General features: G+C 44.2%; 1 protein-coding gene across 1 annotated transcript in view; it reads right to left on the bottom strand.

The window, feature by feature from the left end:
• The window catches only part of kif13ba (kinesin family member 13Ba), a 94,639-nt gene that overhangs the window by 4,785 nt on the left and 72,069 nt on the right, over positions 1-17,785 (bottom strand). The window contains exons 21-39 of the mRNA XM_023986335.2: positions 17,171-17,320; positions 16,640-16,765; positions 14,735-14,908; positions 14,233-14,387; positions 13,827-13,962; positions 11,684-11,833; positions 10,451-10,480; positions 10,247-10,346; positions 9,939-10,065; positions 9,737-9,792; positions 9,442-9,566; positions 8,995-9,270; positions 8,365-8,517; positions 7,976-8,053; positions 7,779-7,829; positions 7,488-7,617; positions 5,685-5,818; positions 1,177-1,239; positions 122-821 (exon numbers count right to left, since the gene is read on the bottom strand). Of these exons, the coding sequence (XP_023842103.1) occupies positions 122-821; positions 1,177-1,239; positions 5,685-5,818; positions 7,488-7,617; positions 7,779-7,829; positions 7,976-8,053; positions 8,365-8,517; positions 8,995-9,270; positions 9,442-9,566; positions 9,737-9,792; positions 9,939-10,065; positions 10,247-10,346; positions 10,451-10,480; positions 11,684-11,833; positions 13,827-13,962; positions 14,233-14,387; positions 14,735-14,908; positions 16,640-16,765; positions 17,171-17,320 (2,914 nt within the window). The remainder of the gene's footprint in view (positions 1-121; positions 822-1,176; positions 1,240-5,684; positions 5,819-7,487; positions 7,618-7,778; positions 7,830-7,975; positions 8,054-8,364; positions 8,518-8,994; positions 9,271-9,441; positions 9,567-9,736; positions 9,793-9,938; positions 10,066-10,246; positions 10,347-10,450; positions 10,481-11,683; positions 11,834-13,826; positions 13,963-14,232; positions 14,388-14,734; positions 14,909-16,639; positions 16,766-17,170; positions 17,321-17,785) is intronic.

Genomic DNA, 17,785 nt, shown 5'->3' with positions numbered 1-17,785 from the left:
TTGATGTGTATGCGGACAAGGACAGGGCCCTCTACATTTTCAGGTTACTTCCTTAGATTCCATTGCTTATGGTGTCATTATGTTAAGTCATGCGATTCCTTTGTGAACAGTYAACACACACCTGAGGGCGAGTCGAGCTCCACCCCGACCCACACGCCCTCTGCGAACTTCGTGTTGCCCACGTAGCGCACCGTCCCGCCCTTATTGGCTCCCACCGTCACGCACGCCCCCTCTCTCAGCCAATCAGGCAACACGAAGTCGCGACCGCCGTCCTCATCGTCCAGGATGATCTCCAACCTCTCCAGACTCCCTTGTCCTCCTCTTCCTCCCTCCTCCTCCCCCAGGACACGCTCCTGCAACGACTTCAGGTCCGACGTGCACACCCTCTGCACTGAGAAGGGCTTGTTGCRCGTCACGACGCTGTTGACGTTGGAGCCGGGACCGGTGGTGGCCATTTTGTTTTCGTACTGAGGAGATGCAGCAGTAACACCGTTCCGGTCAGCTTGCTGCTGTGGATGGGTTCTGGGTAATGTAGTTTCAGGAGCATTACTCCCCTTCAGCCTCACCCCTGCCTCTAGGAGGGTGAGGGAGGAGGATGGACGGAGAGGGGTGGTGGGGTGGTCGCCGCCGGCAGAAACCTCGGACAGGGTTGCTGTGGAAACGCTAGTGGAGAAGTAGCCACTGGAGGCCTCGCTGATGGGGCTGAGGGGGTAGTCATGCAGGTCATGCTGGGAGGACGGAACAGGAGTGGCTTCAGGGGACACCGACCACCTGTCATTGGTCAGGGCCGGGATCAGGGCTGTCCTCACTACCATAGCAACCTACGGGGAATTGACGGCAATGGCAATCACACCTCAAAGACAGGGATTTAAGAATTATTCAACCCAACTCAAGACTGACCGGAGCAAACCATGACGTCATACTGCCTGCCTATCACCACCACAATTATCTTTACCACCTCGACCACCACCATCATCCTCGTAATGAGATCCTCAGATCCACTAGCTTACTACCAACCATAGCTTCATATTACAGTCAATACCATAGAAATATAATTCATTCACTCTATTTATATGGTCAATACACTGTCTCAGCCTGAAGAGTTGTTGTAAATCTCTAACCAACTCAAACTAGACTGATCTCTAAACAACTAACTACAACTAGACTGGAACTTACCGGTTCTATCCGGATCCTGCTGTCTTCAGGCCCTGTCGTCTGCATGATGATACGAGGCATGTGCTGCCAGGGAGAGAGAGAGAGAGAAACACAACTATGTTCAATGGGAAAGAAGAAACACTTCAATTAAATACATAAGTATTCTTTCACATTATACATAACTAAGAGTTTAATATAAAAAGCCAAAAAGCTCAGCCGATTATATTCGGCTCTTCACAAAAGTGGTTTTAATCCATACAGAATAATTTTTTAATCCATTGTGSCGTTATCTGTCTTTAAAGCGTGACTAACAAATGCAGCGTTGACAGAAGTGGAACCATGGCATTGCTACATCTTACTGCATTGGCAATACATCTAGTCTATATGGAAATTAAACAGCAAGCTTGGCTGGGCKAAACCAACATAGTGTTCAGCGACTTTCGACTTTACTATATAGGCTATAGACATGGTATTAAATAAGCAACCCATCAACTACTTTACAGACAAGAGATGTAAGAAATCACTTCGCTATGTAAAACCCTCATGTTGTTCCAGAAAAAAAAAAAAAATTATTGGAAAGAGATGTACAATTATTTTCTGTCCAATTGTTTTTTTGTTCCTCTAAATGTGCAGGACCGAGTTTGGGAAACCCTGCACTACCTTAGAGCACGTGTGTGAAACTCATTCGACGGAGGGCCGAGTCTCTGCGGGTTCTCGCTTCCCCCTTTGAAGGAACTCCCCTCACCTGGTTGTCTAGGTTTTAATTGAAAGGAAAGGCCAAAAACCAGCAGACACTAGGGCCCCCCATGGAATGAGTTTGACACCCCTGCCTTAGAGCAATGCTTACGAGGCGCCATTATAACACTAGACAGCTCGAGAAGATGGGGATAAAACCAAATTCTTGGAGAGATGTAGGGAGTAGTAGTTCGCCTTCTGTGTTAAACCAMTCACGTTTTACCTCCATTGAAGCTTAGATTTAGATTTTTATTGGGATCGCCATTAGCGACAGCTTGCCTTCCTGGGGTCCGACACCACGAAAAAGACATTACAAACAAAAATACTTTAGAATTTACATATATTTAAATACAATAACATAGGAAAGCAAACATACATTACTGCACATTACACTACATGATCAAAAGTATGTGGACAGCTGCTCTTCAAAAATCTCATTCCAAAATCATGGGCATTCATATGGAGTTGGTCTCCCTTTTGCTGCTATAACAGCCTCCCTTCTTCTGGGAAGGCTTTCTACTAGATGTTGGAGCATTGCTGCGGGGACTAGCTTCCATTCAGCCACAAAAGCATTAGTGATGTTGGGTAATTAGGCCTGGCACAGAATTGTCTAGAATGTCATTGTATGCTGTAGCGTTAAGATTTCCCTTCACTGGAACTAACGGACCTAGCCCGACCATAAAAAACAGCCCCAGACCATTATTCCTCATCCACCAAACTTTACAGTTGGCACTATGCATTRGGGCAGGTAGCGTTCTCCTGGCATCCGCCAAACCCAGATTAATCCGTTGGACTGCCAGATGGTGAAGCATGATRCATCACTCCAGAGAATGCGTTTCCACTGCTCCAGAGTCCAATGGCGGTGAGCTTTACACCACTCAAGCTGACACTTGGCATTGCGCATGGGGATCTTAGGCTTGTGTGCGGCTGCTCGGCCATGGAACCATTTCATGAAGCMCCCGACGAATAGTTATTGTGCTGACGTTGCTTCCAGAGGCAGTTTGGAACTCGGTAGTGAGTGTTGCAACCGAGGACAGACAATTTTTATGCACTACGCAATTCAGAAAATCAAATCAAATTTTATTTGTCACATGCGCCGAATATAACAGGTATAGATAGACCTTACATTGAAATGCAGCACTTGACGGTCCCGTGTTCTGTGAGCTTGTGTGGCCTACCACTTCACGGTTGAGCCGATGTTGCTCCTAGACATTTCCACTTCACAATAACAACACTTACAGTTCACCGGGGCAGCTCTAGCAGGGCAGACATTTGACAAACTGACTTGTTGGAAAGGTGGCATCCTATGACGGTGCCACGTTGAAAGTCACTGAGCTCTTCAGTAAGGCCATTCCAATATTTGTRTATGGAGATTGCATGGCTGTTTGCTCAATTTTATACACCTGTCAGCAACGGGTGTGGCTGWAATAGCCGAATCCACTAATTTGAAGGGGTGTCCACATACTTTTGTATATAAAGTGTACATACGCCTTAAAGACATGCTCCGGTACTTTGACGACTAGTATGTTTCAAATTTCTCGCTTAGGGCTGGATGTGTCAATGTGTACTTCAAACATCCATAATCTGAGTAGAATTACTGTTTTACCTCAATTAGCTACGAAAACCCTAGTTTGAAAGACTGTTTTCTGGAAGCTGTGCTGCGCCATGTTCCCTACATTTCCCCCCACGTGGGCCATTTCATGTTCCAGCCAATGATATTCAGCCCCTCGCCAATTGAGTGACAGGTAGCAAGAAACACACAGCAGAGCCAGAGAGAGAGAGCAATGACAGGGTGCACATATCTGCACATATGTGATGTAGTACGCAATTTTCGGGGACCACTTTCAGAACTATTGGCTCTGAGATTTGTGTTTTTGAAAACATGTAACTGCCATTTCTTGCAATCTAGCGCAAAAAAATACTCTATTAGGGTGTGGTGCCTGTTCTTAAATGATAACAAATAAAGTATTATTTATTTTTGACATAGTGGCACAGCCAGTCCACATGGTGAGAAGCCTGGATTATGGCTCTATATAACACTGTGCGTTGCCTTGAGACCCCWGGTGGCATGTCTGGTGGGGTAAGTATGTCTGTCAGAGCTATATACAGACCATTTGGTATCTTCAACACAATTTTTCATGCAATAATTGATGCAGTCAATCTCTCCTCTACTTTGAGCCAAGAGAGACTGACARTGAAAGGCAAGATGTGCTGCTCTGTTCTGGGCCAGCTGTAGCTTTTCTATGTCATTCTTTGCAGCACTTGACCAAATCACTGGGCAGGAGTCAAGATTAGATAACACTTGAGCTGGCAGGACTTGTTTGGTCAACTGTGGTGTTAAAAATGCTGAGAATCTTTTAATCACAGACAGTCATCTCCCCATCTTTACAACAATTGAATCAATGTGCCTTGACCATGACAATTTACAAATGTACAGTCTAAGATGAAACCAAGAAGTGTATTCTCCTCAATAGCCACATCACTTATTACAAGATTCAGCTCTAGAACTTAGGGAATGATTTGTACCAAATACAATGCTTTTAGTTTCATATATGTTCAGGACTAGTTTATTACTACCCACCCATTCCAAAACTGACTGCAACACCTTGTTTAATGCTAGCGGTGGGTCATTAGTAAAAATAGAGAACAGTAAAGGGCCAAGAGAGCTGCCTTGCGGAATACCACACTTTACAGAAGCTTCCATTGAAGGAAAACCCTCTGTGTTCTATTGGATAGATAGCTCTCAACCAAGGATATAAAGCAGGATATAAAGCAAAAACACAAATGTTTTCAATAATATGAAAGGCTACACTGAAGTTTTTTTRCAGCCATTTGTGTCAGTGCAGTGCATGTTTAGTGCTCTTCTCTATAAGCATACTGAAAGTKTGTTGTTKATTTGTTCACAGAGACATAGCATTGTATCTGGTCAAACAGCTTTTTTTCAAGAGTTTGTTTAGAGCTGSCAGCAAGCTGATTTGTCGGCTGTTAGAAGCCATTGCATCACAGTGCAATAATGACCATAATCCCAATAGACAGCTCCAGATCGCTCTACCCCCAGCTTCACCACCCCAGGTGTGCCCGTCTCCCACTGTGGAAAACAACTCTAAATCACAAGTGGCAGGTGGGAATCATTTCAGCGCTGCACAGTGTATCGAGCAGTGTCTTTCTTAGAGTAGCTCGTCTTATAWCCTGTAATACAAGAGTGTGTTTTGTCAGCTCTGCTGGAAGCTGAATGTAACATTCACTAGTTTAGACACAACTTCCTCTGAATGCTCTAAAAACCATCTCCACTTTACTCCATTCCATTCAAATGCAGATAATGATAGGTCTTATTGTGATAGCAGCACCTGGTAAAAGGCCTGATGGATGAATTGAGCAAATCATTATGTCATATGGGAAGAGAAAAAAAAGGAAAAATAGGCTACATTGAAAAGAAGGCATGGATTTGAGCACTCATTTGGGAGTCAGAGGATGAGGAGACTGAACTACAGTGGAGTATAGACCCACATCAACCATACATTTTCTCTGGGCTCCCAGTTACTGATAGGTGTTGTGGCTAGAAACATGGTTTGGTTTATTTGGGGAAATCACAGAAAATGGGAAAGGCTTCAGTGGGGTTACAACAGGGTTTCCCAAACTCGGTCCTAGTCCCCCCCCCACACCACCTGGGTGCACYTTATACCAAATAACTAACTCATCATCAAGCTTTGATGATTTGAATCAGCTGTGGGGGGTGACCATTGGTGATAGTCCAAAGGTCACTTGGTTACCTAAGGTCAGTGTGAGAGCCCTACCTGTAGGGAGTGGGGCGAGGGGCGCAGGGGCTCCTTCTTGTCCTCGCGGGCAGGGAACAGGGACTTGAGTAGCTTGGGCATCTGCGGCACCAGGGCTTTGACTGAAAGATAAGATGCAGCAAGCCCTGAACGACCTGAGGGGAGAACCGGTGAGAGAGGAGGAGGAAAGGAGAGGGTGAGGGCCAGGAAGAAAAGATAGGGGAGGAGAAGAAAGGGAGGAGCAGGAGGAGGAACCGGAGGAAAAGAGGAAGGGCAGGAGAAGGTTTAGAAGGTGGGGGAGGTGCGAGAGATTAAGACAYGAAGTTGAAAAGCAAGCCCAGGAAATGACAACAAAAATATAACATGGCTGGACCAGGTCAGACAGATGACAAAGAATAAATTAAAATAACTGAACATAATAAAATAAAGATGATTTTACCACGTACTAACATATTATAATCATGAAGATTGCAAATGAATCTGAATGATTAATTCTCATTGGCAACACAGCCATTAAAACGACATCGCTGAGAGTGAAAAAAAAAAAAAACAGGAAATGGTACTACTGTATGTAACACAGGTACACGCACACACCAGGGTTTCTGTTAGGACAATGTGGCACCGGACAACGTGACCGGGAAGATTTGAATTCACCGGCCATTTGAGAAATGTATTGGACCCATATGCATTGGGTGCGTAACCAATTAGGGCAGGTAGGTAACTATACTGAAGAAATATATAAAGCAACATGCAACAATTTCAAAGATTTTTCTGAATTACAGTTCATATTAGGGAAATCAGTCCATTTAAGTAAATTCATTAGGCCCTAATCTKTGGATTTCACGTGACTGGGCAGGGGCGTGGCCCTGGGAGGGCATAGGCCCATCCACTTGGGAGCAGAGCATGTGAGCGGAGTTGAGCAGTTGGAAATCCTTCTCATCGCTCATGGAGCTCTCCGGCAAAAAAACACTGCACAATKGCGGGYAAAAAACTGCAGCTCCAAATTCGCTCCATCCATTAAAATCACAATTTAACCACCCYTCTATTTTTGTGACTACTTGGACCTTCCATTTGGTTTTGAAGTATTGAAACCAAACCATATGGATTTGAATGAAAATGATTGGAATAAACATGAAGAGGTGAATGTAAGAAGTGTACATAATTTCAAATAAGCTACATGTCATATTAAACAGCATATAACCACTCTAAATAGGTCAGGAGCCAGACAGGGAGCCTAATTAATTATTTAGGCTATATTATTTCWATTATTTCAAGCCTTCCCAGATATACATTGTGAAGCATTTGCGAGAGCGACAAAACAGGCTGGTAGGGACATAAAGCTCTCAGCATTTAAACAACATTTAGTTGTATTAAATCATTATAGTCTGTAAATTGAGCATATAGGCTGTGACTTACTTAGAATGAAATACAAATTAACATAAAATGACTTTGTGCCTTTGAATTCATTTTTAGAAACACGAGTTTGGCCAGTCTGTGGTTTCAGGCTCATGCGATGGTCGCCTGGAGATCCGGCCAGCAGCGGAGAATATCCGCTCCACATTTGCAGAGCCACTGCATTACCGATTCAAAGAAACCCTGGCACGAACACACGCACTAATTAAAACACAGAGACGMAATCACACCAGAGGTCTACTGCACAGAAAAGAGAAGGATGACAGGAGAACAGAGAAAAAGAGAGAGTGAATGTCAAGACTGAGGTAGAGTCAGCCAGTTAACAGAGCAGTCTCAGGGGGAGAAAGATAGAGGGGCGAGAGGGGAGGGGATGGTAGAGCAGTGGTGTAGAGGGAGGAGTCAGGGCCTTACCTTGCTCTGAGTCCTGGCTCTGGTTCTGTGGGGGCATGGTGGGGGGGGAGGAGGAGGGCGAGGGGCGAGGCAGAGTCCGGCTGAACTGGGGCGAGGTGATGAAGATGTCCTGCTGGCTCTCCCAGCGACTCTGGAGGAGAGAAGAGAGAAAAGAACAGCAGAGAGAGAGAGAACGGGCGGAGGGGGAGAGAGAATTAAAAGATGTGGGGATTGATCCATGTACTTTGGGCTCTGGATTTGTTCAGTTTGAACACTAACAGTTGTATAGCTTCAACTGGGTTGTATAATCACCTTGTTTTCCAGATTGCAGGTAGAGGACAGGTCCTGTCTGCTGCCAGAGAGCTGAACAAGAGAAAGAGAGGAAGGAAGGAAGGAAAAAGAAAATGTATTTAGGCAGACCTCTGCTGCCTAAACCTATTAAATAAATCAATATAGCAAGGACCCAGTACCCCAACAGACATGACTTTTGTAGAGAATGTGCCATTTACCCTGTGTACACTGGGGGAGCTGAGACTGCGTCTGTTGCCTTTCCCTTTGCCTGCCATGTGCTCCTTCACCGCCACCTCCTATAAACACACACACACGATAAAACACAGTCAAAACCAGGAACATGCAATAGCAGCAACAGTACTGAATTGTCCTGCGATGCACCAACAGAAATGTTAAGTGTTGTATGTAGATGGTCCTAGTGTGTAGTGGGGATGGGCTCGAGTACTCCATTCAAGGTTTCTATTGGTTTACTAATAATTTAATACAAGTACTTGAAATGTGCAAATGCAACTATTTAGCAGGTTAAACTTATAAGCACTGAAAAAAATGTCAAACGCAACCCAGACATTGAACACAGTCCATCCTCAGTGTGTAAGTGTGTAGTGACCTGTCGTAGTCGGTCCAGAGTGAGGATGTTCTCCACAGCCAGGACACTGCGGAGGTATTTCTCAATGGCCGCCTCATTGTCGGCCGACTTGGGGTTCTCGGCGCTGGCAGCTAGACGAGCCAACATCTCCCTGTCCTCTGAACCCTGGGCGTCCTGAGAGAGGCGGGAGAGAGAGACCGGGGAGCGTTAGTAGAGCTGCCAAAAAGACGCAGGATCTCAATTGCTTGAAATATCTGTCCACTCCTAATCTCCTCCCCTTCATCGGCACTGGTCGGCTCAGTTGGTAGAGCATGGTGCTTGCAACACCAGGAGTGTGGGTTCGATTCCCGGGACCACCCCTTCGTAAGATGTACGCACACATGACTAAGACGCTTCGGACAAAAGCGTCTGCTAAATAGCATAGATTGTTATTATACGGTTTTAAAATACATTACTTGACAGAGGAAAACAATATGGTGGAAGCCAAAGGCATCATTAGGTTGGCTCCGTGCAATGAAGGAGAACGCGAGGACAGGACATATTTTTAAACAGCTGAGAGCTATAGTGATTGTAGTAAGTTAGTACAAAAAAAGAGCCATGGTAACTGATTATAAATCACAACATTTCCTGTGTCCCTCGGGTATGGCTCACCCCGGGGATGTTGGAGACCACCTCGAAGGTGACCCCGCAGCCGGGGATGGTGGAGCGCGTGGACATCCTCTTCAGGAGGTTCTGGGCGAAGCCCTGTCTGCCCGGGTTCAGGTTGACGCAGATCCGTTTCCTCAGCACCAGCTGCATGTCTGCCGGGTGGCTGAGCTGCACCACGCAACGTACCGTCAGATACACCCTCTGCTCTGGCCACGCTCCGCCGCGGCTCAGCTGGGGACACTCGTGCACTGTGGAGTCCCATGACGCCTCAGCTTTTACCTAGTGGAGAGGGGATGGGGAGGAGCAGGGTTGTGTTCATTAGGGATCATATGGAAGAGAGCCGACAAACAGAGAGGGATTACTTGGACTTTCCCAATGAAAAACGCTTTTGGTTTTCCGTTGCAAAAATAGTGATACGGTGTGCCCTAATGAATAGGACCCGGTGCTTACCTCTCCATCATAGTGTTTGACGATCTGCAGGTCGAAGAAGTCGTCCTCATCCTCTCCGCTCAGAGTGGCGTCCCAACCGCCTGCCTCCGGGACCTCCAATGCCTCCTGGGAACTGAAATCATCCGCTGGAGAGAGCGAGGGGGGGAGAGAGAGAGAGAAAGAGAAAAGAGAGAGTAAGAGAAAGACATGCGGTGCTATATGAATGAAAGTGATGTTTTCAATGATTGACGTAATGTTACACTAGAACAGTCAGAAGAGAGAGAACGAAGAAAAGAAGAGTAGAGAAAGAACTTACCACTGAGGTCCAGGAAAAGCACAGGGGTATGGGTCTCCATTCCAGGTAGGGGGACCCTGGAGAAAGAAAGAAACATGACCAAAGACACTTGTTGAATAATATGGACATTTCCCATAGGAAAACGGTTTGATCCTTCCACATCTCCATCTATATACATCTCTCTTGCAAACGCACACACACGCACATTCCCTGTCTCTCTCACCACTCTGCGGGAGCTCCAGGGATGCCGCTGCCGGCTGAAGGCACCATTACCGCGTTCCTCTCCTCAGTCAGAGTCAGACGCCATTCCAAAAGCTGGGCCTCCCTCTCCATATCCTCCTCGGTCTTTTCTGTAGAGGGAGCACAACAATGTCAATGTCTTTCTTCCTCAATGCCACACAGATGTGTAGGCAATCAGAGGAAGGTGTTTTCTGCCACCACTTCCTCTACCTCATTTCCTGTGCCCTTTGACCTGCCGCCCAAACTTATACAGTACTTCCTCCACTACACTGACTGTTGTGTGTGTGTTACCTGGCTTGCTGACCAAGGTCTGAAGGTGTTGGTCCAGGTACTCCTGTCTCTTGGTGAGAGCRGTCAGCCACTGGTGACGCAGACGCTCCAGATCACGCTCCTATTGGACAGAACACACACCAACCAATCAGATATAGCACCAGAAGCCATCATTGAGTCGTCCCGCTATCTGTCTCTCAGTAGAGATAATCTAATGTTATTTACCTGATAGCTGTCCATCTCATCACCTTCCACCTGTGAGACAAACAACAAAATACACAATAGTATTAGTCCAAAACACTTTCCTAAATGGCAGCCATTTCTTTCTTCAGGTATAGTAATGTATGTGTATACAGTACCACTCAAAAGTTTGGACACATCTACTCATTCAAGGGTTTTATTGATTTTTTTACTATTTTCTACATTGTAGAATTAATAGTGAAGACATCAAAACTATGAAATAACACATGGAATCATGTAGTAACCAAAAAAGTGTTAAAATCAAAATATATTTMAGATTTGAGATTCTTCAAAGTAGTCACCCTTTGCCTTGATGACAGCTTTGCACACTCTTGGCATTCTCTCAACCAGCTTCACCTGGAATGCTWTTCCAACAGTCTTGAAGGAGTTCCCACATATGCTGAGCACTTGTTTACTGCTTTTTCTTCACTCTGTGGTCCAACTCATCTCAAACCATCTTAATTGGGTTGAGATCAGGTGATTGTGGAGTTCAGGTCATCTGATGCAGCACTCCATCACACTCCTTCTTGGTCAAATAGCCCTTACACAGCCTGGAGGTGRGTTGGGTCATTTTCCTGTTGAAAAACAAATGATAGGCCCACTAAGCGCAAACCAGATGGGATAGCGCATCGCTGCAGAATGCTGTGGCGGTTGGAACCAAAAATCTCAAATTGGGAATCAGACCAAAGGACAGATTTCCACCGGTCTAATGTCCATTGATTGTGTTTCTTGGCCCAAGCAAGTCTCTTCTTCTTATTGGTGTCCTTTAGTAGTGGTTTCTTTGCAGCAATTCAACCATGAAGGCCTGATTCACACAGTCTCCTCTGAACAGTTGATGTTGAGATGTGTCTGTTACTTGAACTCTGTGAAGCATTTATATGGGCTGCAATTTTTGAGGCTGGTAACTCTAATTAATTTATCCTCTGCAGCAGAGGGGTCCAGCTCTGGGTCTTCCTTTGCTGTGGCGGTCCTCATGAAAGTCAGTTTCATCATAGATCTTGATTGTTTTTGCGACTGCACTTGAAGAAGCTTTCAAAGTTCTTGAAAATCTGGATTGATGTACCTTCATGTCTTAAAGTAATGATGGTCTGTCGTTTCTATTTGTTTTTACTATTATTCTACAATGTAGAAAATAGTAAAAATAATGAAAAACTCTGGAATGAGTAATTGTTTCCAAACTTTTGACCGGTACTGTATGTATGTGTGTTCGTGTGTTACCTGTATGGGTTCGTTGCTGGCCTTGGCCTGGCAGGTCTGTCTGATCTCCACACAGCCCACTGACACGGCCAGCAGCACCTCAGCTATCAGGGGCATGGTGCCGCTATCCTGCACGGACCTCACCTCCACCTGCAGACGCCTTGACTGGCCCTGTGGGTGGGGGTGAAGGAGAGGGATAGAGGGAAGAAGAGATTAGATATGAAGTTCTAATGTCAGTCACCTGTTCGCATCCTGTACAACGGATTAAAGTGAGCTCCTTTCTACCTCAAATTAGTCCGTTTGGCCATTTTTTTTGGTAAGCCCCTTTCCATGACATGCCTTTGGACTGGCCCCGAGTGACACACATGGCATCAACAGAATATAGAACAGTGGGGAGAACGTTGCTTGTCCATTTCAATGGTAGATTTTGTTGTTACAGCCTGAATTCTAAATTGATTAAATATATWTTTTTCTTACCCATCTACACACAATACCCCAAAATGTTTTCAAAAAGGTTAGCAAATGTATTGAAAATAAAATACAGAAATATCTAATTTACATGAAGTATTCACACCCCTGAGTCAATACTTTGTAGAAGCAGCGATTACAGCAGTCTTTCTGGGTAAGTCTCTAAGAGCTTTCCCCACCTTGATTGTGCAACATTTCCACATAATTATTTAAAAAATTCTTCAAGCTCTGTCAAATTGGTTGTTGATCATGGCTAGACAACTATTTTCAGGTCTTGTCATATATTTTCAAGTAGATTTAAGTTAGAACTAAAACTCGGACACTCAGGAACATTCACCGTCTTCTTGGTAAGCAACTACAGTGTAGATTTGGCGTTGTGTTTTAGGTAATTGTCCTGCTGAAAGGTGAATTCATCTTTGAATTCAGACTGAACCAGGTTTTCTGTGGAAAGCAGACTGAACCAGGTTTTCCTCTAGGATTTTGCCTGTGCTTAGCTCCATTCCGCTTCTTTTTAATCCTGAAAAAAACTCCCCAGTCCTTAACGATTATAAGCATACCCATAACATGATGCAGCCACCACTATGCTTGAAAATATGGAGAGTGGTACTCAGTAATGTGTTGTGTTGGATTTGACCCAAACATAACACTTTGTATTCAGGACAAAAAGTGAATTTCTTTGCCACATTTTTTGTATTATTACTTTAATGCCTTGTTGGAAACATGATGCAGGTTTTAGAATATGTTTATTCTGTACAGGCTTCCTTCTTTTCACTCTGTCAATTAGGTTAGTATTGTGGAGTAACTACAATGTTGCTGATCCATCCTCAATTTTCCCCTATCACAGCCATTAAACTAACTGTTTTAAAGTCACCATTGGCTACATGGTGAAATGCCTGAGCAGCAACTGAGTTAGGAAGGARTCCTGTATCTTTGTAGTGACTGGGTGTAGATACACCATCCCAAAGTGTAATTAATAACTTCACCATTTTCAAAGGGATATTTCATGTCTGCTTTTTTAAATCTTTACCCATCTACCAGTAGGTGCTCTTCTTTGCGAAGCATTGGGAAAACCTTTCTGGTCTTTGAATCTGTTTGAAATTCACTGCTCAACTGAGGGACCTTACAGATAATTGTATGTGTTGGGTACAGAGATTAGGCAGTCATTCAAAAATCACGATAAACACTATTATTGGTGCAATAGTGTTTTTTGCAATTGATTATTTGACTTGATAAGCAAATCTTTAGTCCTGAACTTTTTTAAGCTTGCTATAACAAAGGGCTTGAATACTTACTGACTCAAGACATGTCAGCTTTTCATTTTTAATTAATTGTAAAAAAATATATATTAAAAAATMTACAACTTAATTCCACTTTGACATTATGGGGTAGGCTAGTGACAACATTTTTTCAATTTAATCCATTTTAAATTCAGTCTATAACAACAACATTTGGAAGATGTCAAGGGGTGTGAATACTTTCTAAAAGGCACTGTAAGAAATGCTATTTTCTGAGGTAAGAACAACTTGGAGTTGCTGATTAAACAGAAAAATAAAGATATTTACTTAAAATTGCGTTAACAGGAAAAAAATCACATTGTTTTAGATGGTGTTCTGAATAGATATAAACTAAATTACACCATTACATTGGCAGGAGAAAATGAGGAAAAAAATCACACACACACACAGGTAACACCTACCTGTCGTAGTTGGAAAATGCCTCCGGTGCGTACGTCTCTGGCAGGTATGACCTCTACAGGCATGAAGTCTCCGTTCTCGTTGATCTCCAACACCTGGATCCACATCTCCAGACGACGGGTTACCTCACTCCACCTGCAGATGGAGACAGACACAGGACATATGTCATTTACGAGGTTGTTTTTTTGTAGAAATGGAACCTCTGGTATATGTGTTGGTGTCACTTTGTGCTGCATCACTCTGTATGTATGTGTGTGTGTGTGTACTTGTCCCGTAGCCTGCGTACCTGTCTTGTAGCCACTATGTGTGCGTGTACCTGTCCCGTAGTGTGCGTGTACCTGTCCCGTAGTGTGCGTGTACCTGTCCCGTAGTGTGCGTGTACCTGTCCCGTAGTGTGCGCTGTTACTGTCCCGTAGTGTGCGTGTCTTGGCCTGTATAATGCTGAGGTCCCAGAGGGCAGGGTTCCTGCCGGAGTCTGCTTGTCTGTGTCCGTACACCTCGATGGCCAATGCCCCCTCTGTCAGATACTCTATAAACTCTTCTGTTACTGCCACACCTAGCTCCTAATATATAGATAGATAGATATAAATGAGAGAGATATAGAGAGAAAGAAAAACAGCATTTCAAAGGGCAGAAATAATAGCATTGAACACCACTGAAAGAACATAGATGCGTTAGCATTACATTAACACACTATAGCGGAACAATACACATGCTGTAAGGAGATAGGAAGGGTTGGGGTTAAACCAGACTGAATGCTGCGTTCACTAGTTTAACCAGGCTACCTGTTTCATCCTGAGCTACATAAGCTATCTGCAACATGACTGAAATGTAAATGTCTTTTATGTCCTTTTGGACTGTTCAACATTGTTGCTTTGGCAATACAAGTACTTGTAATTTAATGTAATACCTTGCAGCTGTCGAAAACCACCATGCAGTGCGGTTCCTTGCTGCTGGGGGATGAGGCGGAGGGGTCCACCTCTGGGGCCACGATGACGGGCTCCGCCTGGTCCCAGAACGAGTACTGGCAGAACACATAATTGGACAAGTACTGGGGGAGACCTGTCGCCTGCAGGATCTTGATCTGGAGGAGAGGCACGGGTTGGGGGGGGGGGGGATGATTAAATAGGATTCATGAGAGAACAAGCAAATTATATTGCAGACCTCCAACCCTGTCCAACTTTTTAGATACCAGACGCACGCGGCAAATTGGGAAGCAAACTCGTGCGCGGGCTGTTTGTGAGTCTGATCGCAATTATAGAATTGTACCAAATCTAGTCTATTAAGGTGGAGTACCTTCTTGACAGCATTCCATTCACACATATGGTAAAAGTCACTAACAAGATCTAATGAGAAAAACACACAAAGGGCCTTTGAGTTCTTTTATTTTATTAAACAAATAATAAATTATTTGTTTAGGTACAAAATGTACAAACGTCTTACATGAGCGTCGCATAATAAGCGTCGCATAATAAGCGTCGCATAATAAATGTAGAAATCCATGTTATTCAATTATTGCACCCACACTGCTCGCTCGCGCCAACGAGCGTCTGTTGTTGCCAAGGGCTAAAATAGAACTCTAAATGACATATTATGTCCTGCGCAGATCGCGCTAAAGTCCTGCCTCTCCATCTCCTCATGGTTTATAAAAGCAGGTACCCACGTGCCATCTCCTCATTGGTTAGTTCAGGTAAAAAACAACTCAATGTTTATATCCCAGGACAAATTAGCTAGCAACAGCAAGCTAGCTAAATAGAGAAAATTAGCTAGCACACAGCAAGCTAGCTAAATAGGACAAATTAGCTAGCAAGTGCAAGCTAACTAGCTAAATAGCATACATGTTTAATATTTTCAACCTGTCCCCAAATTAATTCATTGTTCAGAGTTTGTTTTGATGCTTTAACCTGCGTGTCGTGATCGTGTTTGATGTAGGGGGACAAAATAAATTATGCAGGATGCACAATGGCGACACGCGCGGTTGTTGTTCCGTGTATCCACGATCATAAAAATAAATTTTAAAAAAAGAAACAAAATATTTGAAGCATAGCATCAGTATCAAATAAACATGTTACCCATAATAAAAAGGAAAAAGCTATGATAGGAAACAGTGGGTGAGAACAAATCTTCGGGAGACCTTCAGATGTTCATTTCATTTCCTAGACAGATTTGCCTGGAAGCTAGCAGATTTAGCCTTACTCAGCAGAGCATCAGGGTAGTTCCTCTGGCAATRGTTGAAACCTACTTGGTAACGAGGGCACTTAGCATGTCTGTACTGAGGGAGCTTTTTGTGACGTGGATCATAATCAGGTTGRGTGATCCTCGTAATGTTACGTGGAAAATACAACTAATGGGACACAGAATTAAATGTATATCACACTCGCAGAACTGTGACCAGTTATTTTTCAGTATTTGCATTTCATTTCTTTCACTAGCAAATGCGAGTGAACTGCTGGCACTTTAGAGCCCACTGAATGTCCATCTTATGTTCGCTAACGTTAGCTTGAAARAATTAGTGTTGACCTTCCCACAACACTCGGAGTCGAAAAGGGATTTGTCCATGTGTTTACGTACAGCTGACAGTCGGCAAACTCAGCATCACAACAAACAGGGGGTAGCTACGTCGAAATAATGATGTATTAATCTCCATGTCCGTTGACACAAACGGAATTGCGTAATTGCGTAGTTGGTACGGAAAATYCGTGCATGTTGGCAGGTCTGATATTGCTTTCCCTTTTTTGAGAGCCAGAAGAGCCATCTAAAAAAGGGACTTTTCTTTGTGTGTGTACGAGTGTCTCCCTATCCGAAATAAACTCACCATGCAGACCAGTTTCCTCTCTTGCACCTCTCCATCAGGGCTGGGCTCAATGTCCTCTCCCCCAGCCATGCTGTCCTCAACCCCCCCCGCCACTCTCACCACCTCAACGTGTAATCTCCCAACCACCTACAAGAAAACCAACYGCACGGGTGAAATCATTTCATAACACGGGGAGTTTTCTGTGCTGCATCGTCACTGTTCCACAATATGAGGCTTTCGTTTTAACACAACACCAAGACGCCTTGTTCCTTCAAACAATCGACWCAGGGCAGTCATCAAGRTAGACAACTATTTGTTTTATTAGGTGTGTTACTGCTGGGCTGGAACACAAGAGTTGGACATCACTGGTTGAGAAACATGGTCGTATTCTTTCGGCGACTAACGGAATAAACGGACTGAAACAAGGAGGAACTACCTTGACTTGTCCAATGAGAAATGCTCATTTTCGAATTCCGTTGCAAAAACATTTCGTTACACTGTGCCTAATGAACACGACCCTGGTGTTATGTAGCACTTGAAGCCTCTCTTTACCTCCCCCTTCTGGTTGATGATGGGTACTGCGTACTGCAGCTTGACGTCGTAGAACAGACAGGACAGGAAGACGTTGGCCACGCCTATCAGACTGTGATTCTCCTGCTCGTCAAAGAACGGGTCGGCACGCTTAAAATAGGAACGCATCACCTGCAGATGACAGAGCGAGAGAGAGGGGAGAGAAATGAGTGGTGTCCAATCCCAAATAGAGCCCTTCCACTTTACATAGCATTTGTGTATATCTGAATGGCCTAGAAACAATAACTACTAAATGCACTCCATTTGGATATCACGCTGTCGAAAACAATGATTTGTCTCTCAGGGTTCGTCTTCGTTGTAGTCCAAGTTCTCTCCCCACCACACACTCCATCAACACTGACACTGGCCTGGCTTGAAGGTTTACCACGTACAGACACACAAATCAAATCTTATTGGTCACATACACATGGTTAGCAGATGTTAATGCGAGTGTAGCGAAATTCTTGTGCTTCTAGTTCCGACCATGCAGTAATATCTAACAAGTAATCTAACAATTTGACAACAACTACCTTATACACACAAGTGTAAAGGAATGAATAAGAATATGTACATATAAATATATGGATGAGCGATGGC

This window comes from Salvelinus sp. IW2-2015, linkage group LG4q.2 (genome assembly GCF_002910315.2).
Source record: "Salvelinus sp. IW2-2015 linkage group LG4q.2, ASM291031v2, whole genome shotgun sequence".
Lineage (NCBI taxonomy): Eukaryota > Metazoa > Chordata > Actinopteri > Salmoniformes > Salmonidae > Salvelinus > Salvelinus sp. IW2-2015.
Note: the sequence above shows the minus strand (reverse complement) of the source record. Positions and strands in the feature narration are given on the sequence as shown.